This window comes from Ischnura elegans, chromosome 3, assembly GCF_921293095.1.
Source record: "Ischnura elegans chromosome 3, ioIscEleg1.1, whole genome shotgun sequence".
In the NCBI taxonomy this organism is placed as follows: Eukaryota; Metazoa; Arthropoda; class Insecta; order Odonata; family Coenagrionidae; genus Ischnura; species Ischnura elegans.
Window position 1 is genome coordinate 68,344,069 of NC_060248.1, and position 24,880 is coordinate 68,368,948.

The 24,880-nt window shown below is 38.1% G+C and overlaps 3 protein-coding genes across 3 annotated transcripts; all 3 read right to left on the reverse strand.

Annotated features, from left to right (window-relative positions):
- Positions 1-1,482: 1,482 nt before the first annotated feature.
- On the reverse strand, positions 1,483-6,290 carry LOC124155031. The gene is made up of 3 exons (XM_046528776.1): positions 6,113-6,290; positions 4,967-5,281; positions 1,483-1,931 (listed from the first exon to the last, which is right to left on the reverse strand). Exons 1-3 carry the CDS (start codon positions 6,210-6,212, stop codon positions 1,696-1,698), a joined length of 651 nt encoding a protein of 216 aa, XP_046384732.1. The 5' UTR covers positions 6,213-6,290; the 3' UTR covers positions 1,483-1,695.
- A 5,161-nt stretch (positions 6,291-11,451) lies between these two features.
- On the reverse strand, positions 11,452-13,720 carry LOC124155032. The gene is made up of 2 exons (XM_046528777.1): positions 13,574-13,720; positions 11,452-13,066 (listed from the first exon to the last, which is right to left on the reverse strand). Exons 1-2 carry the CDS (start codon positions 13,641-13,643, stop codon positions 11,649-11,651), a joined length of 1,488 nt encoding a protein of 495 aa, XP_046384733.1. The 5' UTR covers positions 13,644-13,720; the 3' UTR covers positions 11,452-11,648.
- Positions 13,721-20,029: 6,309 nt separating this feature from the next.
- Positions 20,030-23,359, reverse strand: LOC124155033. Its single transcript, XM_046528778.1, has 2 exons — positions 23,171-23,359; positions 20,030-21,094 (listed from the first exon to the last, which is right to left on the reverse strand). The coding sequence occupies exons 1-2, from the start codon at positions 23,277-23,279 to the stop codon at positions 20,511-20,513; spliced, it is 693 nt and encodes a 230-aa protein (XP_046384734.1). The 5' UTR covers positions 23,280-23,359; the 3' UTR covers positions 20,030-20,510.
- Between the last annotated feature and the right edge of the window lie 1,521 nt (positions 23,360-24,880).

Below are 24,880 nucleotides of genomic sequence, written 5' to 3' on the forward strand. Positions count from 1 at the left end.
TCAGCGTATCCAACGTCATTCACACGTTTGAGAACCCATGCTGGGCGCAGTGGCGGATCCATGGGTGGGAGCTAAGAGGGATATAACCCCCACTTGGGTATCTAAATTAAATGAGACGGAATGGCAATTTTTTCCGACCGACACTACAGCTGGATTTTAAACCCCAATTAGACCCCCCCTTGTCCCTATCCTGGATCCGCCACTGGCTGGGCGATACAGATGCAACAGCTTGGTGGTGGTGAGGAAATAAGAGAAAATGTGGTGGACGAAAAGTAGTTGATAATGTGGAGAGATTTTACTTGTAGGTTAGTTGTACACACGAAAGAGATGTAAGAGAAGCATGTCAAGACTAGCAATATTGCAATTCCAGGGAAAATCCGTAGCATTAAGATTCAATTTCTAGAACTTTGTTTGAATGACTATTGTCGATGAGCATGCTGCCTTTTAGTAACGGTGAGTTAGAGATTCATTTTGATCGAAATCGTATTTTTTTACGCAATATTGGTTTTTGATCCATGAAAGTTTGAATTACTTGATTATTTTCTCCTTTCAAGGAACTTTATTGAATGAGTAACTTTAACGCGTGACCTCAGATTACCGTGTGTGACTATAGTCTGTACAAACGCAAGACACCCGAGTTTGAGGAGCTCTATCGTCCAAACGAAGCAATTTGTTTCAATGCAACAAAAAGCATGCGAAAAGAATTTATTTTTTCTTTGGATCATTTACTTTTAAAAAGATTCGGCTTCATAATATTTTATCTAGTAAATTGTTTCTCGTCAAAGTATCAAATTTTTGCGCGTAAAATCTATTTTTATCAATTTTTAACGCTTGATATTACCATAGTTCTTTTTCTAATAACTGCAATTTTGATACGAGAAAGTCAAAATTAGTTTTCTCAGTTTGTTGAAAACAAATTCTTTATACCACTAAAATTGATGGATATGTTGTAAACAACGCAAATCTCATCTATTAGATTTTTTCCAATAAATGAATTCGGGCAGCTACAGGAATTTTACATCAATATCTTAGACGAAAAAGTCTGTTTATCGATCGAAAGCATACTTGCAAAATTTTTCTGCGTGTTAAAGTTTCGTGCTCTTAACAAATGCCTTTTTAGCACCACAGCAATGTCAAGGTGCCAATAGGGAAAATACCAAAAGCCGTTTCAATATATATTATCGGAATTGGAATTTCAGTAATTTGATATGTACGGGTTAATCACTAAAAATAGCCAATATTTAAGCAGAATTTGTTGATGGGTACGAAGAAAACACTACACTTGAGTAAATGATAAGAGGGTAAATTTGGGATACCATTTATTATGTAAATTCTCTCATAAATAATTAAAAATTAGGAATAATCATATATTAGCATATTTAAAATATTTAAAAATGATTAAGAATAGTAAACCTCTTACTTTCGTTCAATCGGTTTAAAATTCTCTACGCAACTCCAACGAAATGAAACTTAGGACCATCCCAAGCCCACACGTTTAATGACAGGACAGTTTAAAATTTCTGGCTCTTCACCCGACACCTTCTGAATATCAGTAAACACATTAGGTACTCATTACTCTGGTAAAAGAACTACATGCTAGTTACATGTTTTCCAAGAATGAATAATCAACCAATCCAGTGATGTTCTGTGTAATTAACTATCTTCGTGGGCCACTGCGATGTCTGAATAGATGACTTAATGCTTCCCTTGGTCATCCAGTGCTTTTAAAGGTGATCTTGTGTCGATGAGACCTTCTGATTGATGCTTTTGGTTTGCGTACTTGTCGAAACGATCGTTCATGCTGGCTATGTTCCCCGAAGATGATACTGCGATGGCAGCACCTTTGGAGAAGAATGCATCGCCGCTATACTTTCTATGGTCCCCTGCCTCACCAACTAATCCTTTTGAAGTCTGCTTCGAGAGAGCAGAACCTGTGGAGGAAGAGATGCAGTGATTTAATTTATAAAAAAATTGACAATTGTAATGGTTATAAAATGAAAACCTATAACTTCTATAAGTTTAAAAAACTAAAAATATAAATTAAGGAAGCAGAAGAGAGCAGGGGAAGATTGTAAGTAGTTAAAACTAATTCTGAAATCTAAATCTACATAATACCCTGCGAGCCACCTCTAGGGTGTTTGGCAGGGGTTGATCAATCACCAGCATGCAGCATGCATTTGGACTCCCACATGCACACCACACCGTCCAAAAAACGTCCTGTACACTAACAAACTATACTACTATATGCTGTTAGAAATAATAATAAAATTAAGAAACATGCATTAATTTTTACATAGGTTAGTAGGCTACACTACATGTCATGCATTCTATTTACGAGTTCTATTGCTGCCGTTATAATCTCTTATTGATCGTGGAAAAAATGACATTCGGAATCTGTCTGTTCTACAATCTATCTCTCTTATTTTATTTATATGATCTGATCTTCCGTAGTATGTTGGCGTCCGTAAGATATGGTTAACTTCGTCAGAAAAGACACTGCTCTTGAATTTATCTAAAAGGTTTAGTCTATTTTTCAATCTACGGTCCGACAGAGATTCCCATCCGAGTTTATCTAAGAGGTCAGTTACACTAACAAGACTATCGTAACGACCTTTCACATACCTGGCAGCTCTTCTTTGCATGCGTTCTAACTCTGTTATTAAGCCTTTTTCATGAGGGTCCCAAACACTGGCAGCGTATTCCAGATGTGGTCTAACGAGGGAAAAGTAGCTAATTTCTCTCACTTTGTCGTCGTACTTTCCTAATATTCTTTTAACAAAACCCATTTTACGATTAGCTTGACCGGTCATTTCTCGAATATGTTTATTCCACGATAGATCATTATTGAGTCTAACCCCTAGATATTTCACGGATTCAACTGCCTTTAACTGGGTGCCCCGAATGATATAGTTACGCTGTAGGGAGTTATTCTTCTTCCAGAAATTCATTACGACGCATTTTTCCAAATTTAATTCTAACTGCCAAGCATCGCATCAAGCTTGGATAGCAGCAAGGTCATTCGTTAGTTCATCTATATCTTTGCTTGAACGGATTTCTCTACGATAAATATTACAATGACGAATAAAAATATGCGTAGATATGCTTGTAAATATTTCATGACAACAAAATGGAATAATTTATGTACCTTAGGAAGCTCACATGACTTTAATATCGCGTATTAAATAATATTAGGTCGACCATTGTGTTGCCATATACTGCTTAATTCAATGGATTTACAAAAACGGTCACTGGAGCCCCTAACGGGAGAGCGATCCTTATACGGGAAAACAAGCGACCTGATAGCGCTACTAACCAAAATTTTTATTTTAAATATATATATTTAAAAAAGTTTATAAATTATCTTTCAGGGTGATGCGAATACCATCATATTAGAACATCACAATATTTCCAGGTCTGGCAGAAAAGATAAATTACGAAAGATATTTTGACGAACGTATAGGTATGAGAATTCGTTCTTCCCCCGAACACAAAATGTTAGGTGGAACTATGTTCGCAATTACTTTGTTTTTGTAAACGGATAATGTCCAACACACCTAACGCGGCGGGTTGTGGGGTAGTTTGTAGATAAAGATGAAGAATTGGGGACTTATGGGAAAGAAAATAAAACAATAAATTATTTCTCAGTTTAAAACAGTGAAGTAGCAAGCCGCAGTCAAAGTGAACTAAGTGAGGCAGCCACTATGGTTTACGGGATTTCCGTGTAATACGAATTACATGCTCATGATATTCGACATAACTTCACCATCTCCTTCTCCTAATGCAACATAAATCCGCAATGAAATTGTGAAAGTGGTCCCCGTAATGCATTTACCAGCTAAAAAGATGGAACCTGCCCGGAACCGCCCGAAAAAAAAGCCCGGAAAACTGCTCAATATTGTTCATACGAGACGGTTTATTTTACGAATTCGTGAATAATCAACTGAAGGGACAGTACTAGAACGCATTTTATAGGGCTGGGTTCTGGGCAGTGCTTTGAGAACTTTATTACCCTTCCTATTACTTCTACATCTACATAATACCTTGGGAGCCACCTCTAGGGTGTTTAGCGGGGGGTGACCAATCACCAACTTGCAGCATGCAAGAGGACCGCCACATGTACACCGCACGGTCATAGAAATATTACGCACACTAGAAAATATACATGTTTATTCATAAAAAAATTGCTAATGGTTAGTAATTCCTAGAGCAAATACATGCAAGGTTAGAACTACGAAAAAACATGCAATGGGTGATCCTAGCGAGCGTTGCCATTAATCCTATCAAATGAGACAACGTTACTATCCTTAATAGTACGAGGGAAGAATGACATTTTAAATCTCTGTTTTGCCGTCTATTTCTTTTATTTTATCCTCATGATCACGTCTACTATAGTACGATGGTAAACTATGGATATGATTCACGTCGTCTGAGAAATTATCTTCGAACTTCCTAAGTTATGCCTATACTTCGATCGACGCTCCTGTAAAGATTCCCATCCTAACTCGTGTAACATACTGGAAACGCTGCACTTTTTGTCGTAACAACTCATCACAAATACTTCTGAGCAGGGTTCCTTGTGAGCCCGGGGATTCTTTTGGATCCCAGGAAAAAAATGAAAATAAGCTCTATCTATATCACCCCAACCATCTTCATTGACATACATCCCCACGAAAGATCCTATATTAATGTAAAATGTGAACGATTTTCTCGAAGAATCGCATGTTTCCAACCATTATCGATGCTGCTCATATCATAATCACGTAATAACAAAACACTACTCTCTTTTCATTCGATTTCTTTAGCCCTCATCGGAATTAAAATACAAATACCCTAGCACACACCTCCTCTCTTCCCAGGCAAGAAAAATGAATATTCCACTGCGAATAGGCAATGATTTACGGACATTAATCAATAATAACCAAATAAGAAGAATGAATCAAGTATGGTGAATTAAAAATAGCAGAACCTGTTGCAATTGATCCTTGGGTGTCTTGATGATCCTGCTGGTTTCCTTTACCGGCCGCGCTTACAGTGCCCGATTGCGCAACGGAGGAGCTGAATGACGTATGATATAATCCCGTGACCTTGTTGCCACTGAATGTAGATGACGCTCCGTTAGATTGGGCGAACGATCCACCAAAGTGGTGTCCTGAGGAATGAACGGGAAGAGGAAGTTTCTTCAGTAGATAATGGTGCAGCAGCTTGTGGAGATGATGAAAATGTCGCGGTGATGGTCTATAGGAGTTGCTCTTCAGCGTAGAATCGTCACCTGCGTCGCTCACTGAAATTACAAAGATAACGGAAAGGAATTACTTAAGTCACAATTTGGGGTAAATAATGCACAAAAATCGAGAAAAAAATCATTCCCAAACTTTTCAACTCTTGATTTAGTGCTTAAAGTACATACATCTACATAATACCCTGCGAGCGACCTCAAGGGTGTTTGGCAGGGGGTGATCAATCACCAGCATGCAGCCTGCAATTGATTACCACATGCACACCACACGGTCCAAAAAACGTTACGCATACTTAAAAATTATACTACCACATAATACCACTAGAAATAATAAAGTAAACGCAAAGAAGTAAAAACTGCATCAAAAACGCTTGTTATACCCTCTATATTTAACAATCCTCTTCGTAGGCATGTTTACATAACGCATTAGCACGTCAAAGATGATGGATGAATGCACGAATGAACAGAAAAATGCAATATGGAACCATACAAATTGCACACACCCATGAATTCAAAACGGAAAAATGTTGTAACTCGGTTTTCGCATGTACATGTCCCGTTCCGGGACAAACATCATCGTTCATACATTCACCCAACTTGTAAGCTGTAATGTATCATTTAAGCGGGGCAAAACGCAGATAAGTGCATTTACATGTTTATGGCAGCGTACAAATATTTTTCACGCGAATAAATATTTCCATATAATGGATCAATGTGCACTACGCGAATTCAATGAGGTATTCTTACCAGTTAGAATAAGAATTAATTGACCGAGTTAAAACATAAGTGAGGATTACTATAAATGGGAAGCCACTATAGACTTTGTAATCGGTGAGGAATAATGTCTTAAATGAAGAGAAATTTTGGATTACTTACATTCAGATTGAAGAGATTTTTCCAGGTTGATCTCCAGGTCGATTCCTCCAGATACCTCCGAAATCGCTACAACGGCGAAGAACAGAAGTAAAATCTTCATTTTGATAAAACTTGAAATTACACAGAATCCACCACACCCGACTGATACAGTTTTATTCCCACAGTGAAATTTCTTTCGTTCCTAGCTAGCCTTTATATAGCCTTGCCTCACACCCACTCTCAACTCCAGAAGCTTCCTCACCTCCTTGGGTGACGTCGGTCTCTTTCAATACAAGTGTCGTAATTTCAAAAATGTTGTGTACCAAAAGAGCCGGTAATCAAATATCTTACAAGGACCCATTCTAATTTCCCCTTACGCGCAACGTAAAGAAAATTTTCTTTCATGACTTGACTTATCGTTTTATTTAACCCGGCCCGGGTGAGGACTGAGGCCACAATCCGGCCCCCTCTTCCCCCGGGACAGGGCTCATGAGGCCTATACTATAAATCAGCTCAGGTTGCAAACCTTGGGATATAAACGTTTTGGAGCTTCCTTTGAGGGTTGAGAATAGTGAGTGGTATCGCAATGACGCATTGCCAATGAGGTCAAGTGCCATCTTCCTTGAATTGCTATCCTAGCGAATTACATTATATACCGGTCTACCCGATCCATTTCAGGGTTTGTAGGCATGCCATATTCTTACCCCACATCCACTACCTAAGCTAAATGTTTCGCGCCCATGAGGGAGGTATTCCGTGCTCTCTACTGGGTTAAAGTTCCCATTTCAACTTATTTGCAGTACGCAGCCAATGGCGTTCATACCCAGTAAAGTGCCCGAAAAAATCTTAATTTATCGGAAATGTTTGATTTTCTTAAAATAAAAATACTTCTGAAAGTTATTAAATTAATTTTCCAAATTTAACACAAATAAAATTAAAATAAAACAGTTTAGTAGCTAATTTGAGGAATATTACAGCAATTTCTTAAATAAATAATGTTGTGAATACATAGATGAGTAGAAAACTTGAAGTAAGATTTTATCAAATTGTCATTAAAGCCAGATAAACTTCCTTGGAATACTATTGCCTAACATTCTAATAACATTTAACTAATATTTTTATGAGCATGGTTTCATGTTAGCGTCCTTGGCAATTTCCTAGTTTCTGGTCTGACCGCGTGTTGCTGTCCTGAGTGCTTGGCCTGTGTCCTGCAAGCGAGCGCGTTTATGATTAAGGCTAGGATGAGTACTGCATGCCTAGTGTCGAGTTATCCTCTGCCACACACATCCTGGTAGTGGCTTGGTATCTCGTAGATGTAGAGCTAGGTAAAACGGGTGATAAGAGTTAGGGCAATGAAAGAATGGGAATTTGAAAGCCAAATTCATGCTGAGAATGAAGGACTAGAGAATGAAAAGAAGTTAAGGCAAGGTATTGATATTGAAAACAGGAAATATAAACTTACAATTAGTGCTGTGATCCCTCATGGATCGCGTGAGGGTGGTGTGGGAAAACAGATAGGGTATTAGAAGCAGATTGGAAGATTTTCAATGCATTTACTTTATAAATGTTTTCTAAAAGCTTGCAAATTAAACGTGAAATAGTTTATTTTCTTACACTTGGCTAACCAGCTAAAGCCATGGAGCAAAAGCTGATCGTAAAAATATTGATATTAAATTACCTCAACGAAAGAAATTCAAAATTTAGGTTTTGAAAATCCTCATCCAATTCCGGTGTCATTCCGAGGAAGTAACTAACATTTATTTGTTTTAACCAGAACTTCTCCGCTATTTTAAAATTGATTTAACGACTGAAGAAACAGCACTTAAACGAAAGTAATCGCTTAGTTAAAAAAATTAAGAAAGTACGACATTGGATAGTTCAGTTCGCTTGCTAATTAAATTAACGTAATATTTAAGTTATCCTGTAAAGTTTATGAAGGATTTAAATAGCCTACATACTTTCTACTGCTTGAAGTCTCTTTAAAATAATGGCAAAGAGTAATTTTAACCCCTGAATACATTGGCTTTTAGGCAATAAAGTAGCCCATGATGTTAATATTCATAACAATGGAAATATATTGAATACATTGTTAGGGTGCAGCTTTTGTTGCGATTTGTGGTGATCATGCTTCATCTTTGTTAAACGATATTTTACCGAGCGAAAAGAATATGCATTAGATATGATTGAAAATTGTTCTGTGAGTGGCCCTACGGCACTCCAGTGGGATACAGTTGTAGCCCAGACATTTTGTTTACTTTGCCTTTTAGCCACCTATTGTCAGGAGAGGGGAGCAGTCTCAAACGTAAAAAATACGTCGAGGTAAAAATTTTGACACACGATGTCATAAAAAAATGTCATTGGGCTACAGCTGTATCCTACGCGTGTATTTGTGATTCTGTATCCCGCGCTAGTGCCGCACGGTTAAGATAGCTGTTTGAAATGCATGAATATTTTTCCATTCTCAAAAACTAGGCTAACTTAGTAATATATCCTACTTCTAAGTTTGTATTTTATCAACAAAAAGTTCGTAATTTAAACACTATTAGGTTACGTAAAGAGTGGCAAATAATTCATATTCTGCTGTTGTTGCCCCAAAGGAAATAGTTACCTCGGCTGTGTTTGTAAAATTTGCGAGGTGAGTGCCGGGAAATGAGAGACAAAACAACAATAAGCTGCCGATGGCTATGGCTAACGAGCATTCGATGCGGCGTATTGGATGCCCGTTGACGTACTCAACGATAAAATATTATTTTCCTGAAAAAAAGTAAAAAATAGGAGTGAATTTGATGTATAATGATTGCAAATTTTAGTTTTTAGCAAATTTTCCTGAGAAAAGTAAAAAAAGAAGTGAATTTTATGTATAACGACTGCAAATTTTAGTTTTACCAATAAATATGATAATTATTTGTCGGCTTGAGAAAATTAATTTCTAATTAACTCAAAGCCCTTTGCGACCTCTAAATTCTAAACAATTACCGTTATTTTTGCATATCAAATTCACTCCCCGCAGGACATTTAAGGAGGTTAAAATCAAGAATTTGATAAATATTAAAATAGTAAGCCACACCCTAATTCATCCTCGATATATAACATCAATTTCGCACTCTGAAAAATTACGAACTCAATATTAAATCGTTAATGAGCAATTTGCGCTATGGAGGTAATAGCTGAGGACGCTGGTACGTAAGAAATAAATTCCCCTCAATGCCGCCGGCGTCGAATTTACAATGTCCGCGCACACGCCTACCTACCGACCTTTTAGTTCGTCTTTCCTCTCCACTAAAGCTATTTGGCCCACGATGGCACAGGACCTTATGTTTTGAAAACTCTACAAAATTTCCCCACTCTCCTTCGATATCATAACATAAATAGAATATATAGATAGTAATAAGTATAAATACTTTGTAGTTCATAGTCGTGAAACCATTTGAAGAAAAAATCAAGTTGCAGGTAAAAGGTTTTCAGCAGTTTCATCGACCAATCATCCAAACGGGTAAACATAAATTAGGAGAATAGTCTACAACAGGTATCATGATTTTAAATTCGAATAAAAGCTTCAAAGTAATCAAGTCATCAAGAAAGGTTACCAAGCCCATCCATTTGCTTTGCTCAAGCATCAGTGTAAGTATCCATTCGTGAATATTCCAATACGTTTAGCGAATTCGATATATAACAAGTTAAATACATAAATAAACAGAATTGATGATTGTGTGTAGAGGCGCTGCGGCCGTAAGTCATGCGAGCCGTCGATCTCGGTTCCAATTCCGAATGGGGTCTGCGGATACCTCGTCAAGATGACAAAATTTCGTGCAAATTCACAGGATACTAAGGGAAAAAAGCGTTCCCCCTCCCCTCAGTGTTTGAGCATGTTTTCAACGATCACAAGCTCTTGAGTTCTGCGTACCTTACCTTTATGATGACTTATGGTGAAATTAAATCCGAAATGCACGTAGGATGACGATGCAAATCCAGAAATAATTGAGTACATTATCGCTTGAGGCGGCGAAACTTTAGTTTAGCACCAGCGCAAAAATTGGTAAAATCATTTACTGCTGAACATTTTTGCATGTATCACCTTTGTGGATTCACATCATTTAAAGATATACCTAATAAATAGTAAACGTCAACTACCAGTCCCATAAAATCAAATGAAGATAGGAAAACATGCTAAAACTGTAGTTGAAAACTTTGATTAAAAGCAAGAAAAATGGTTTAACCAAACCTTTGGATCTCTGATAAAAATTGTTACCATTATAAATAAATACACTTATCAATACCTTGCGAGTCACCTCTATAATTATTAGCAGATGATGACTAGTGATGGGCATGTCTAACGACTACTAGCGTAGCAGATTAAAAACTGTTTTGCATATCGTAGCAATTATCCGCGAATTGGCAGTTCTGCGTTCTCTATTAGTAATATGGCAACACAGGGTCAATTAAAAAATTAAGTGACCTATTTTGACTTGGATTCGGACATCTAATTTCATTTCCGAATTATCTGCAAGAATCTTACCGACCGAACTACAAAATAAAATATGAATTTCTTATTATGCTAAAAACCGTTGGTCAATTACTTATCTAGAATTCAATTGCGAAAAGAATTGTTATACGAAGAAGTTCTCTTGATATTCCTTCAACTTTAGCATTAGGTATATATTAAGTTTACAAATAGATCAACTGGGGTTGTGTGGCATCAATCCAAGCATGCCTTTGTTTTGCAGTCGAAATTTCGGCCTTTCCCGAGATAGGAAATACAATAACAGAAGCGATTGCATCAGGTATTTACTGCTACGGTTTTCCGTTTGATTTCAGAAAATATAATTTCCAAGTTATGACGCCCAACTGCGATCCTAGCAAGGATTTTTTAAAATTTGAAATATTAATGTCTGCCTATATGCGCGGAAAATTATTTATTCCATTTTCTGAAGTTCATTTAGGGTACAATTACACAAAAGTTCACGCGTATTCCGCTTCAGGCAGGACGCCACACGAGTCTGACATAGTAGTATAAATAATATTCACATGCACGAAAGTAAAAATATAAGTACCCGAGTAAGTGTGGCTAGACAGGAAGTACACCGTACACGCACTAACGCAAAATAAAAAAAAGACCAATAAAGATTAAAATAAATACTCAAGGAATTTAAACCAAAGGCAATTTTCAAGCAATCATATATTAAGTAGCAACTTGCTAAGCAAGATAAATTCTAGGAATAGGGTTGAATCAAATAATAATAAAGTGGAGTATTAATTTTTTCACATTACTTTTATTATAAATATCACATTGAAAATTAAAAATCATTTCATGCACAGCATTTATCAATCAGGAGAGATCTGTATCAGAACATATCATCTCAAGTTATGTCACTTATCTTGTGTCCATGTCAATTCTCAAGCAATTAAAAAAAAATAGCAAATACCATATGTTTAAAAAATTCGAGGCGGTCTATTACACAAAAACACTATCACTCAAGTAAATATTAAAACACAACCGAGCATTCAAACACATATCTGCCTAGTCACGAGCATAACTTTGAACCATGAAAAAATTCAATCATGCACTAATACTGGTTGACTTTGAAGCTGCAGCGGCACCACTAACACCATACCCGGAATAGGATTCAGCCTTTGAGGAGGCCGCGGCCGAACTAGATCCCTTGAAGTACTTGCCACCGATGGACTTAGCTGCGCTCCCTGCTTCAGAGTGAGAAGCCGCTTTCTTACCTATAGACACTGCTTCGGAGGCAGCCTTTGATGCGGCAAGATTGAAGGCGTAAGGGTCATCACCCTGAAGATGGTGGTCGTAATGATGCTTTTCTTTTCCGACTACAGCAGACACTGCGGACGCGTCGCTCTTGGCACCGGCATTTCCCTTTTTCCCGTAGGACACAGCCTTCGCCTCGCTGTCAGCAGCAGCGAAGGATGAATCCTTTTTTCCATAGGAAGAAACTCCGGCTGCTGCCTCTGACTCGGCGGAACTGAAGGCACCTTGGGGCTCGTCGTTGAAGTAATGATGACCGTCATGGCTCTTTGAAACAGCTTTTGCTGATGAGGATGCCTTAGCATGGGATCCGTGGCCCTCTGGTCCATGGAGATGAGCTGAAGAGGATTCAGCAAGGGCAGAGCTCTTGGCCTCAGACTTTCCTTTACCGCCGTAAGATACAGCCTTGGAGTCGCTTACTGCTTCAGCGTGGGCGTCCCCCTTAAATCCGTGGGAGACTGCTTCGGCGGCTGACTGAGAGCTGGCGAAGGTGAAGCTGCGAGGATCATCTCCTTGGGGCTCGTCGTGGAAGTAATGTTCCTTCTTGGGGACAGCTGCATGTGATTCTGCTGTCGCAACGCTCTTAGAAAAGGATTTTGCATCTCCACCATTGGATACTGCCTTAGATTTGCTCTCGGCCTCAGCATGTGCGGCGCCCTTCTTCCCGTAAGATGCAGACTTTGCAATTGCCTTCGCCTCAGCGGAGCTGTAGACGTGTGGATCATCACCATGAAGCTTTTCGTCGAAGTAGTGGGAAGCAGGTTTGTAGTTGTCCTTGCCTCTCACGTTAATGGAGACTGCCTCGGATGCTGCGGCAGCCTTTGAGTGGGACTCGTGGATGCCTGCCATGTAGTAGTTTGCTGCAGAAGACTCAGCGACGGCGCCGCTCTTGGTGAGTGATGCAGTCTTGGAGGGGTAATGGTCATGCTCTTTGTCGTAGTGGCCAACCTCGGACGCTGCTACTCCCTTGGCTTCGGATGTGTGGCCGCCGTACTTGTGATGGTAGTCTTCGTTCTTGGCCATGCTGGAGGACGAAGCGGTGGCGGCGCTCAGTGACCCCTTGCCGTAGTTACCAGCGATGCTACCAGCAGAAGCTTTGGATTGTGCAGCAGATCCGCCAATCTTGGATGCCCCAGGGTAGTCCACGTCATGGAAGTGCTTATGCAGCTTCTCGTGCAGGGCGTGAATAAGGGAGCCATCCTTTCCGTGAACTGAAAAGGAATTTGGGATTAGTTAAGACGCTAAAAATCAGCCATACGTACAAATTACAAGGGAATGTGAAAAAATTAATACAACTCTGAACAGAATGAACCTTCGAGCAAAATTCTTGATGTTACAATTTTACTTCAATGTTGGCAATAATTTCAAAAATGACCACAATGAGCAAATGCAGTTGATTCAGAATGATGGTAATTTCGAAAAAATCAAAAATGAATAAATAAATTAATTGCACTCGCCAGCAAAATAAGCCGATATTTTAGTATGTTAATTCACATTAGCTTAAATTTCATGTAATAAGGTTAGGAGGAAATTTAAACCAAGCGCAATTGATATTATTACGTCTGAATAAGATTGAAGGCTAAGAAAATAAAATAGTATACGTTGATATAACACATATGAGCAAAATTAAGTTTCCAACAATGATATTACAAGTTAACATGAAAATTTAAATAATTAACTAAATATAGCTTCAATTCTACCTCCCGTACAGCACTTACTATCAAAAGGCCTGGCGTATACAGCCGACACAGCAACCACGACGAAGACATAGAAGTTCATGGGAGTCATGACGATGACTCTGAGAACACCAAGTTGGCAGCGTGACACAGGCAGACGTGAGGGCGATCCTTTAGCGAATAACTGAATTCCACATTCTCGAAACCTTTATATAGGTGATTTCTCAAGCCATACTCTCCTATACCTTCCCCTCCCTACTCCGTTTTCACTACCCTTCCCCCAGCCCCCAACCACCCTCAATTCTTACCCTCTCAACCCTCGGGTTGAATCACTGACTGAGTGACGTCCAAACCACCCCCACCGCCAAATGCAGCCGCTTCGGTATTGTGTCCCCAGTCGTTAGAGGGCCCAAGGTGACGCCCCACCTCCTTTTTTGCTCTTCGCCTCTTCCGATAACGTCACGAAAGTAATGCTTTTAAATTCTTCCAATGCCTTGTCCTAGCATTGAACGGAAAAAACTAGAAGAACCCTCGAAAGTCAGTAGTAAAAGTTTTGGGGTTAACCAGTCAAAAAGCATACGAATACAAAGTATCCTATAGAGGACGCATTAATTCACATCGAGAGGTTGTAATTTGCCTTAACTTCTTACTGCATATCTTGTATAAAATCATTGATGATAAGTTGAATTTTTAAGGATAGGTGTGTGGGGTATATCCTTGCCAAAAATGAAAATGTATTGAATAAGAAAATTTTATTTCAGAAAAGTACCTAACTAAAATGAACATTTCTTACTACTTTGTAAAGGTCGTCTCACTTTCGTTCGTTGAAGACTCTTCACTAATCGATAATTTTCTAAGGAGCTGACAAACCGCAAATTAGGATTCATAAAAAGAATTCTTGGAAAATGCGATGAAAAAGTAAAATAACGATGATATTATTCTTTCGTGAGACCCCAGTTGGAGTACGCCGCTAGTGAATGGGACCCTTATGAAAAAGGAATAGTTTCGGATATAGAAAGAACAGAAAGACGAGCAACAACATTTGTTAAAAATTGCTACGATAAAAATGTCTACATCTACATAATACCCTGCTAGCCACTTCTAGGGTAGCTTAATTACTTAAGAATTCAGAATGGGAAAGTCAAACCGATCGCAGGGAAAAATTAAGATTTAATCTTTCGCGGAACTTCCAAATAGAATGCTTTTTGCCTGATGCTCAAGATATTTTATGAGATCCTAATTACTATTGTAGAAACGATCACAAGAATTAGATTAGGGAAATATACTCTAGGACCGATAGATTTAAGATGTCGTTTTCCGCGCACGGTAATAGACCATAGCAACTACAACAGTTTACCTCTAGGATTACTTGACTCGGACTAGGTAAAATAGGATCCGCATGTACGGTCAATTATTAACTATGTATGTGTATATTGGATGTCTACATTCATTTCTTGACATTTCATAACTCATGCATGAATCAGTTACTATGCTAACATTTCGATTTCTATTACAAACTAATATTTTAATTTTACCTGATAGCATATTCATGTCCTAAGCGCTCTCGTATTCACTGGTGCTATCGCATTTATGTCCTGTGTGCTTAGCCTGTGTACGCCAAGCGAGCGCGTGTCTGATAAGGCTTGTACGATTGCTGCATGCCTGGAGTTGAATCACCCTGTGCCACACACCGTGGTGGTGGCTTTCACGGTACCTCGTAGATGTAGATACATAGGACTTCAGTACAGAGAAACATTTATGGAAAGCTGAAAGTGGTTCCCGGTTGAAAATTGAAAAAAATGTTATCCATAATAGCTAATTATGATGTAAAATGATTGCTATGCAGAAAAAACTAAATGCATGAAATGATAACATTAATACAGATAAGTAATGACAAATACAGTTATGATCGAATAAATAAGGCTACTGAATATCATATGTCCTAAAAACTCTTTTGCACTATTTTTGAATGTATCTCCCTTTATTAATTCGATATTAAATCATTTACCATATTAAAAATATTTTTCGTACTCCATCGGCAATACTCATTACTTTATGGAGAAAAAGAAATCAGGGATATTCCGAACTAATGATTCCAATAAATTCCACAGAAAATGACGACTTACGCTCAACAGAAATTATGGCGTAATTCAAATCAGGAGGAAAGATTTAATTTCAGCTCGCATTTCCATGCATGCACATTTAACGTCATTGCATTCCCGCGTGTGAGTTCAGCTGCACCGCCAATATACTAGATGGAAGGAGGAAGAACTTGTCCTCTCCTTTCTTCCCAGGTACATTTACGCATTCAACCCTCAAAATCCCGTACTGACGCGCCCACGGGTATTCCACGGAGGGAGGGGGAGGAAAAGAGGAAGGAAGAATCGTGGTTAGGACGTCGGATAGCCAGCCAAGTGATGTGCGTCAGTGTATTGTGTGTCTGAAAGGGGAAGAAAGCGCATTAGCGAAAGGAGATATTGGGCGTGCGTCAGAGGTATGGTCCTATGGAATTGGGGGACGGAGGAAAATCCGAAGAAATGCGGTTTGAAGATAGCAGAAACCTCAATTCCCTGGGTTGCTGCACTATGCCCACGATAAGCATTGTGGGGATTTATCTCCCAAAAGAAATGAGAAGTTTATCGCTAGGGTGGCTTGATTCACGCACTTTGTAATGGCCGAGCGTGAGCCTTTTCAAAATGATTTATGCCATGCCTACTGTCGGTGTCAAAATGATATGCGTTGTATTTTGCAAATTTGTATCTGGCCTAGTGTGCATGCTAAAATATTGGAAAATCCGTAATTTTAAAGAATGTTTTATTCTAAATTCTGGTTTCTTAACTGTCTTATGAAATATTGAAAAATATTGACATGCCAGTGCATTAAATGACTCCGCGCACCGTAAACTTAGCCGTTTTGTCAACTTCATGAACTTTTTAACTCAACCTATTGAAAACTTCAACGTCTACAGCTTTCATCTTCCACAAAAAGTTGAAAACATTAATTTAGATGAATGAAATGGTTATGGCGTATTTTTAGAACGCATAATTTGTTGTTAATTAAATAAAATGTTTTAACATTTGTAGTTTTTCTTTCCTCCGCACATGTTCTGAAGAATTTATGCATCCAGCGATGAAATGCACGTTAACTTGAGATTTTATCTACATGTACATAATACACTGCGAGCCTCCTCTAGGGTGTTTGGCAGGGGGTGATCAATCACCACCATGCAGCATGCAGTTGGACTGCACACCGCACGGCCAGAGAAATATTACGCATGCTAGCATAATATACATGCATATTCATAAGAAAATATTAACATGCGCAAAAAATTACAATAAGTGAGGTTAAATCGCTGATAGTTGTTCGGGGAGAATAACTTACACCACTATAGCAAAAAAGTATACGTAAAGTAAAATACCTTGACGTAGCTTCCAAAACTTAGATAAAGGCTAAGTTTAATAGAATTTTAATAATCGATAATTTCTTATTATTTCAAGCTCCGGAATAAATAAAAATTAACGACGGAGATTTCAACAGTCACATAAAAACACTTAATCGAGCAATGATGAGAATAGTATATACATGGTAAAAATAAAAATCCAAATTTTTAATCTGGAATGTTTTATAAAGAACCAAATTGCGTCTAGATCTATGCATTATTCTGCAAACCACCTTTACTAAAAGCATGCCCTGAATAAAATGATTAGAACAGTCTATGCGACATCCCGATCCAATTAATCCGGCATCTTCTTTCTCCGCCACAATGCTAACTTCTGGTCAGCCTACCTAATTATTGATACCATTAAAATCGCGCATTTTAGCCGTTGACATGGCAATTTAGATGTTTAGTTGATGACCATTTGAGCAGCTTTCCACGCTGAGAAACATTTGCATACTGCCAATTGGACGTTTTAGGTGGAAAATTGGGTAAAATTGCATTGTATCACGTTCGTATTTTTCAAATCAATCAACTTATTTCTGAAAACAATAAAAACGTATGGTACTTTTTCACACGATTTATTCAAGACGACCGGTTTCGTCGCAGAGGCGACATCATCAGGTACAGAAATCGTTATTTTAACAGTTATTTTAACAAAAACTGTAAAAATAACGATTTCTGTACCTGATGATGTCGCTTCTGCAACGAAACCGGTCGTCTTGAATAAATCGTGTGAAAAAGTACCATAACTTTTTATTGTTTACAATGGATTTTCACAAAGTCAAGCCTGAAACAATCGAATTTAACTTATTTCTGTTTTGAAAAACAGTATTGAGTATGACATGAGTGTGACATGAATGTGAGGACAGCCTACAACAGATACTCATGAGTGGTAGCTGGCAGAGAGTATTACAGAACTATTTGGTTGAGCTCTTCTGATATCCGGTGGATGTTTTCATATCTCTAGCCCGTTTAAAAGAAGCAACCGTGCGGCGACTATTATCGCCAACATTTTCACATTTTCGTGATGCCTCAGTCTATGCGACCCAAATGTATATGCATAGCTGTTTACTCGCCATCTAGAGGACTGTTTAAAACGCCGAAGTATATTTAAAGACACTGCTTGCTGAACAGCGATAAATTAAATCGTACAGTTTTTCTACAATTTCTACTGTGGGGAAGACTGCTGTGTAAAAAACCGTGTTACTTTAATCTCTAGAAAACATTTCTTGCATTTCAGAAGTCAGTTTCCTAATAACCGGTGTCGCCACCACAAATAAAACTCATTATTATTGATTGAGTATGAGTCGCGGCAGTGGAAAGAAAACTATCTGAGATTAATTTCATGTTTCTATTTTTATCTCGATATTTCTGTAAATATTTTACAAACCTCAGCTCCTTTTTAAAATATAAAAGCTTCAGTTAAATTTGAAATAAATCTTTTTGCATGGAAGGGAAGAACCCGATTCATATTCGAAGCAAGTTAAGAATTAAAATGTAAAAAAGCCCTTGCTTCGGTATAAATGAAACGAAATACAGTACAAATTGATAAGAAAACTATTTCAAATGAATATTGATTCTATTCTATTTATTCTCATCCAAGTTGCTCATCTGAAATGTGTAATATTTTCCACTGTAAGGAATGGCCCCGACTGAAATGGTATTGGCCAATAGGCTAAATGCTAGTTAATATGCACTTACATAAATATAAAATTCCCACCCTAAACTTGACATTGTTTTGGAAATTTCCTTGTAATTCTCTTAAAATATGAAAACGAACTTCCCATTAACAAATCACTCATCCTCTAAGGTATCACATCTACATACCATCACTAAATCGAGTGAATGATATTTTAAATTTTGTTCTTGCATTGCTGACTTTCGGCAATTCGGAAATTTTAATTTTTTTCTGAAATAGTTCCTATCCCAGCAGTCATAATAATTGCCATAATACACCTTTCAAATACTAATTTCATGATCTACCTTCTTCTTCCGGTAAATACTAAAATTTTATAAGATACATATAATACATACATACAGTTTTCGTGGACTCCATCTCGAGTCACGACGAGAACATTCAGGCTGAGGTATAAAATCTGTCTTTCTTATTCATGGTGAAGCAAAAACCCGGCATTGTTCCACAAACTTTTATTTGCTGTCGATTAATTTCGATGGCTACAACGTCATTATCAAGACAAACACTAATTGGTTTTTATGAATATCTCAGTATTCCACTAAGTCACGCCAAAAGCAGTTGATTTATCTCTTTATTATTTATCTCCTCCATTAATGCGTCCAAAAATTGAAAAAATATTTTAAGTACAATGCCCTTGAGCGATATCCTATCTTTAAATTGCAAATGATATGGTGGAAACTCATACCTCCATACGATAAATCAGGCTATCAAATTCCGATCCAAACTCAATCCGAAGTGGATATGCTAGAAGAGAATATTCTCTCAAAATCTTGCTCAAATAAGTGAATAATTATTGTATCAACCTATGTCTAGTTCACATTGATCCCAGTAACACTGAAACTGGGTATTAATTTCCAGCTTCCTGAGCAAATTTCGGCAAAACAGGGAATACGGGGTAAACCCCAGAGCCACACTTCTTCACTTCACCCGAAGGTACAGCCTTACGCCCTCAAGAAAGCTCCCGCCCACCCGAACAATCTAATCCAAAAACAAACATTTCCCATCCCAGCCCCAACAAGAGTAGAAAATAGGTACATCCAGCTATGACGGAATCATTGAAATTCAGGCAGTCACTAGTATTACATCTCGATTATCTCCTCATTTCATAACTGTATCTGGAAATAGTTTTGTTAATCAAGCGTAAGTAATCGTTATTTCTAATGAATGCCAAAAAGAAGGAAATGGTTCAACCAGGATCCCAGAGAATAATTTACCAATAATGAAGCATACCCGCTAAGCCCAACGTATGAGAAATTTGCTGTAACATCACATATACTCACCACTGCAAGATTAAAGGCTCTTAAGGGATGGGGAATCGGGAAATTAATTTCGTGCGGTGCACAAAAAAAACATTCGCCAGATATAATTAATAATCCTCATCGATTTATTTACATGTATTATATAATACATATGCATCAAAGCACGATATGCTTTAGGTCAATGAAAAAAAAGAATAGTCTTGGTATATGCAAAGGAAACATTACCCTGCAACACAATCAAAATTCACTCATTTCTTCCACTTATATTACGTAATCATAGCGTTAACTGAGCAAACAATATTCTTACTCTTAAATATCAAAATGATATTTGAAAAATCATCACAGTCACTGTATATATGTAGCGTAGGCGACAACCTAATTGAAAAAAATTAGTCATTTGTAAAACTGAACCCTGCGAGCACTGAGTTATTATGTAATGGCCTATGCCAAGATCAAACAGCACTGTGATTCATTCCTGGAAGGATAAAGTAAATGGCCCATCTCAAGCAAGAATTCGCTTTTGATGACGTGCAGCTGGGAAACACATTCACAGACACACACTATGGAACTTCCGCGGTCAGCCGATTATTGAGAAGCATCGCCAACCTCCTCCACAGACTTAGATGCAAGTGCTACAGCACTTTCAGTGGCCAAATCCTCGCTGCTGTCAGTTGTGTGATAATCTTCATGGTCAACTTCATCAGCCAAAGCAGAGAGAGGGGCTTTACCACTTCTAGGAGGAGATTCACTATTGCTATGCGGATGAACGTCATCCACTTCATCACTTTCGTCGGAACCTTGCGGCGCGTCATCTTCAGCCGAAGAGTCAGGATAATCCAGTTCGTAAACTTGTTCACCCTTGACGACTAGATGAATCGAAGACGTCTCCGAATCCACGGACCCATTTTTGGAAACGTGGACGATTTGCTTTTTGGCGGATATCGACGAGATGCGGAACGGCTCCTCTCCCTTGCCCAGTAGGCCGCTGAAGGATGAGGATACTCGATGAGATTCGGATATGGAGTCTCCAAAATCCATCATGGACGAATGGTTGAAATTCTTCCCCAAGATGCTCATAAGAGGAAACGTTAGAAAGGAAAGGCCAGGCAGCCCGAACTCGTCAAGGTCGACATCAGATTCAGGATCGTCTCTGCTTTTGGGAGTAGTAGCTGCAAGGAGAAATAGTTTCACAATCATTACAAAAACATTCAGTTCTATATTATAACCCTCAATCCTTACTCTAAACGGAATGAAATATTTTTGAATCCCTTTATTTTCAGCTGTAGGATACAGTGAAAGATGCTGGAGACAGAAGTGTACCTTTCGAATTTGTAAAACGGTAAGAAAACATGTAACCACTAATGCGAAAATATCATTTTATCAACTTTCCTTTATTAAAGTTCATTAAAAAATTTGGTTCGAATACTTTTAAGCTCTTTTGCAGAGGCATTTAGGTAAGGAATTCACGATTAAAATCGATTTTCTTAAATGTTTTTTGCAATATCGGCGTCACAGTTATCAGAAAATTAGACCGGATCACTCCTATTTGACATTTGGGTATTGCATTTTATATAGAATTATTTATTTAGCTAATAAAAATGTACATAAATTTCTCCGCAGTACCTTGTAGTACAACAGCGTTCTCAGATGGCTTGATATCAATGTGGTACAAGTGATTTACATCTACATAATACCCAGCGAGCCACCTCTAGGGTGTTTGGCAGGGGGTGACCAATCACCAACATGCAGCATGCAAGAGGATCGCCACATGCACACCGCACGGTCATAGAAATATTACGCACACTAGAAAAATATACATACTTATTGATAAAGAAATTGCTAATGGTCAGTAATTCCTAGAGTAAATACATGCAAGGTTAGAACTATGAAAACACATGCAATGAATGATCCTAGCGAGCGACGCCATTGATCCTTTCAATTGAGACAACGTTGCTATCCTTAATAGTACGAGGGAAGAATGACATTTTAAATCTCTCTGTTTTGCAGTCAATTTCTTTTATTTTATTCTCATCATCACGTCTACTATAGTACGATGGTAAACGAAGGATATATTAACTGACCTCTTAGATAAACTCGGATGGGAATCTCTGTCGGACCGTAGATTGAAAAATAGACTAAACCTTTTAGATAAATTCAAGAGCAATATCTTTTCTGACGAAGTTAACCATATCTTGCGGACGCCAACGTACTACGGAAGATCAGATCATATAAATAAAATAAGAGAGATAGATTGCAGAACAGACAGATTCCGAATGTCATTTTTTCCACGATCAATAAGAGATTATAACGGCAGCAATAGAACTCTTAAATAGATTGCATGACTTGTAGTGTAGCCTACTAACCTATGTAAAACTTAAAGCATGTTTCTGAATTTCTATTCTATATTCTATTTCTAACAGCATATAGTAGTATAGTTTGTTATTATACGGGACGTTTTCTGGACGGTGTGGTGTGCATGTGGGAGTCCAAATGCATGCTGCATGCTGGTGATTGATCACCCCCTGCCAAACACCCTAGAGGTGGCTCGCAGGGTATTATGTAGATGTAGATGCAGATATGAGTCACGTCGTCTGAGAAAATATCTTCTTCCAATTTCCTAAGTTAAGTTACTTTTTATATAGTTTATAAGCGAGGCAAATGGCTAATTAGGCATTCATTGATTTTCATTTCAGTTTCGTTATGCCGCGCATGGCGACAATGCGCCATGTACATTGACGTGACTCGTCGCGGAACATGTGAGACCGTGTGCTGCGCATGTGGGAATCTTCTCGCATGCTGGTGGTTGATCACCCCCTGCCAAAAACTCTAGAGAAGGCGCACAGAGTATTATGTAGATGTACATGGGTACGGCAGTATTGGTGAGGTAGTTCAGGCAGGTCATCGCCGAACGCTGATGCTCTACACTGACATACAAAAATGACCTATCTGCCTACTTCGATTCATGATGTTTACAATAAAATTGTTCTCAAATGACCAAGTTGAAATTAACTGCAGCAGGTTGATTATAATAAAAAATTAGATAAATTAGCGATCGTAAAATACTTGCACTCAACCTTTTATAAACTATACCTACTTCGTAACCTAAAATTTTACCCTTATAGGTTGTAATTGGTAGAATTTATTTCTATTACAAAAACGAGTAACAATGAAGGCGAAACGTAGCACATTAAGGTTATCCTAGGATTAATTTAATTCAAACACGTTGCAAAATCTCTTGTCCTTACCTTCTGTAATGTTAGTGGGTCCTATATTCCCTTCAGTGATCACCACGGGCGCTGAGGCCGCCAACGAAATCAGCAAAACGAAGAAGCACAAAACAAAAGAATACGACATGCTGCACAAATGTTAGCGACGCGCCTGATAGATAGTCTCGATCTGCCCTGTGGAAAAAAGTCATGGACGACTGTACAAATGCACTCTCTGCGAAACTAATATATACTTTTTCCTCCCCGCTCTCAAACTTCTCACTCCACCCTATTACTCACTCTTACCTCCCTTCTCCCTTATTGTCCTTTCCATTGGGCCTTTCCATTCCTTACCAAGCCAGGTGTCTCCTATTCCAAAGTCAAATTCATAGGCTAGCTAGTTTAAGTCCCCCTTTTTAACCCGCATTGTATGCTTGCAAACGAATAATCAATTACAAGAATATGGCTCGCGTAAATAAGAAAGTTAAACGAGTAGGAAAATAGTATTGTAGTTAGTGGGATGAAAACCAAAGTATGAAAATAAATAACGCTAATAATTTAATTTATCATTTCAATAAAATTAAAAATATTTTTTTTCGAGCGGCACCAAGGACATAACGAAGTAATTGTGGAGTCAGGGCAGCAATTAGGAATCCACACTAAAAAAGGAAATCGCACTTTCATTTCTCCTGAGAAAAATCAAAGTTGTTCGTAGAATTTGAAACAGTTTGAAATGATAAAGTTTTACCTTATTTCACTCTTGCTTCATTTTGTTAAAAAGTTTATAAATCGGAAGATTTCTTACCATATTATTAGAGTGATTTACTGGACATAGCTAATCTATGCGGCGGTCTTTTTGCATGCTGCATGTTGGTGATTGGTCACCCCCTGCCAAACACCCAAGAGGCGGATCGCAGGGTATTATGTAGATGTATGCAATTTACTCAAGTATCAAATATCGGTATACACATTGAATTGAGGAACATTGTTCACCTTGAAGCTTCTTATGGGGAACACAAATTGAATTATTTAAATTCACTATGTAAGAATAAACGCACTCATTGTGCTGGCGGGAGGATACAGGGGGACAACTTTTGCAGGGTTATTCTTCAATTGGATGAGTTTTAAAAGAACCGGATAAGTAGCTTTGAAGGACAAACGTGCATAGTGAAGGCGAAATGGTGGGATTCTAAAAATTGCTGATGACGAAAGGTTGGGGAATATGAGGGATTATGAAATATATACTAGCATGGATCCAAGAACTATCTTTAGCGAGCTTTTTGAATTCATGCAAACCTCCAGACCTCGGCTAAGACAGAAGACTGACGTCAATGCCGATATCTTTCGCCGCTGACTCTAATGGCGACCTACACTTGTGGCATGCATTTTCAAATGGTTCCCACATTTGGTGCATTGTATTTATTGAGATAATGGGTAGGCGAAGGAAATTATTCAAAATTATTTGCTTAGTTTTACTCGTCATGAAAGTGTATTTGGAAAGCCACAAAGTTTAACGAATGATGTGAATATTTTTCCAACGTACCTAACGTTTTTACGTACAATGAGGAAGAAACTGATCTTGAATTTCAATTTCAAATAATAATTAACTCCGTTAGAAGGGTAAACACATCTCGATGAAATATATCAAAGTCGCACTTTAATTTTCAAACAATGAAATACGAAGCATTTGAGAGGTTTTAATTTCTAGTTATCCTTTTCAAGTTTCTTTTTTTGTGAGCAGGTTTTCAA

Bases quoted from the DNA above. Each gene is read 5' to 3' on its own strand.
- LOC124155032 (XM_046528777.1), bottom strand. From the start codon at position 13,643: ATGACTCCCATGAACTTCTATGTCTTCGTCGTGGTTGCTGTGTCGGCT. The intron at 13,067-13,573 runs GTAAGTGCTGTA...ATTCCTTTTCAG, and splicing joins ATACGCCAGGCCTTTTGATA to TTCACGGAAAGGATGGCTCC.
- LOC124155031 (XM_046528776.1), bottom strand. From the start codon at position 6,212: ATGAAGATTTTACTTCTGTTCTTCGCCGTTGTAGCGATTTCGGAGGTA. The intron at 5,282-6,112 runs GTAAGTAATCCA...TTGTAATTTCAG, and splicing joins AAAATCTCTTCAATCTGAAT to TGAGCGACGCAGGTGACGAT. The intron at 1,932-4,966 runs GTTCTGCTATTT...CTTCCTCCACAG, and splicing joins CCAAGGATCAATTGCAACAG to GTTCTGCTCTCTCGAAGCAG.
- LOC124155033 (XM_046528778.1), bottom strand. From the start codon at position 23,279: ATGTCGTATTCTTTTGTTTTGTGCTTCTTCGTTTTGCTGATTTCGTTG. The intron at 21,095-23,170 runs GTAAGGACAAGA...TTCTCCTTGCAG, and splicing joins ACCCACTAACATTACAGAAG to CTACTACTCCCAAAAGCAGA.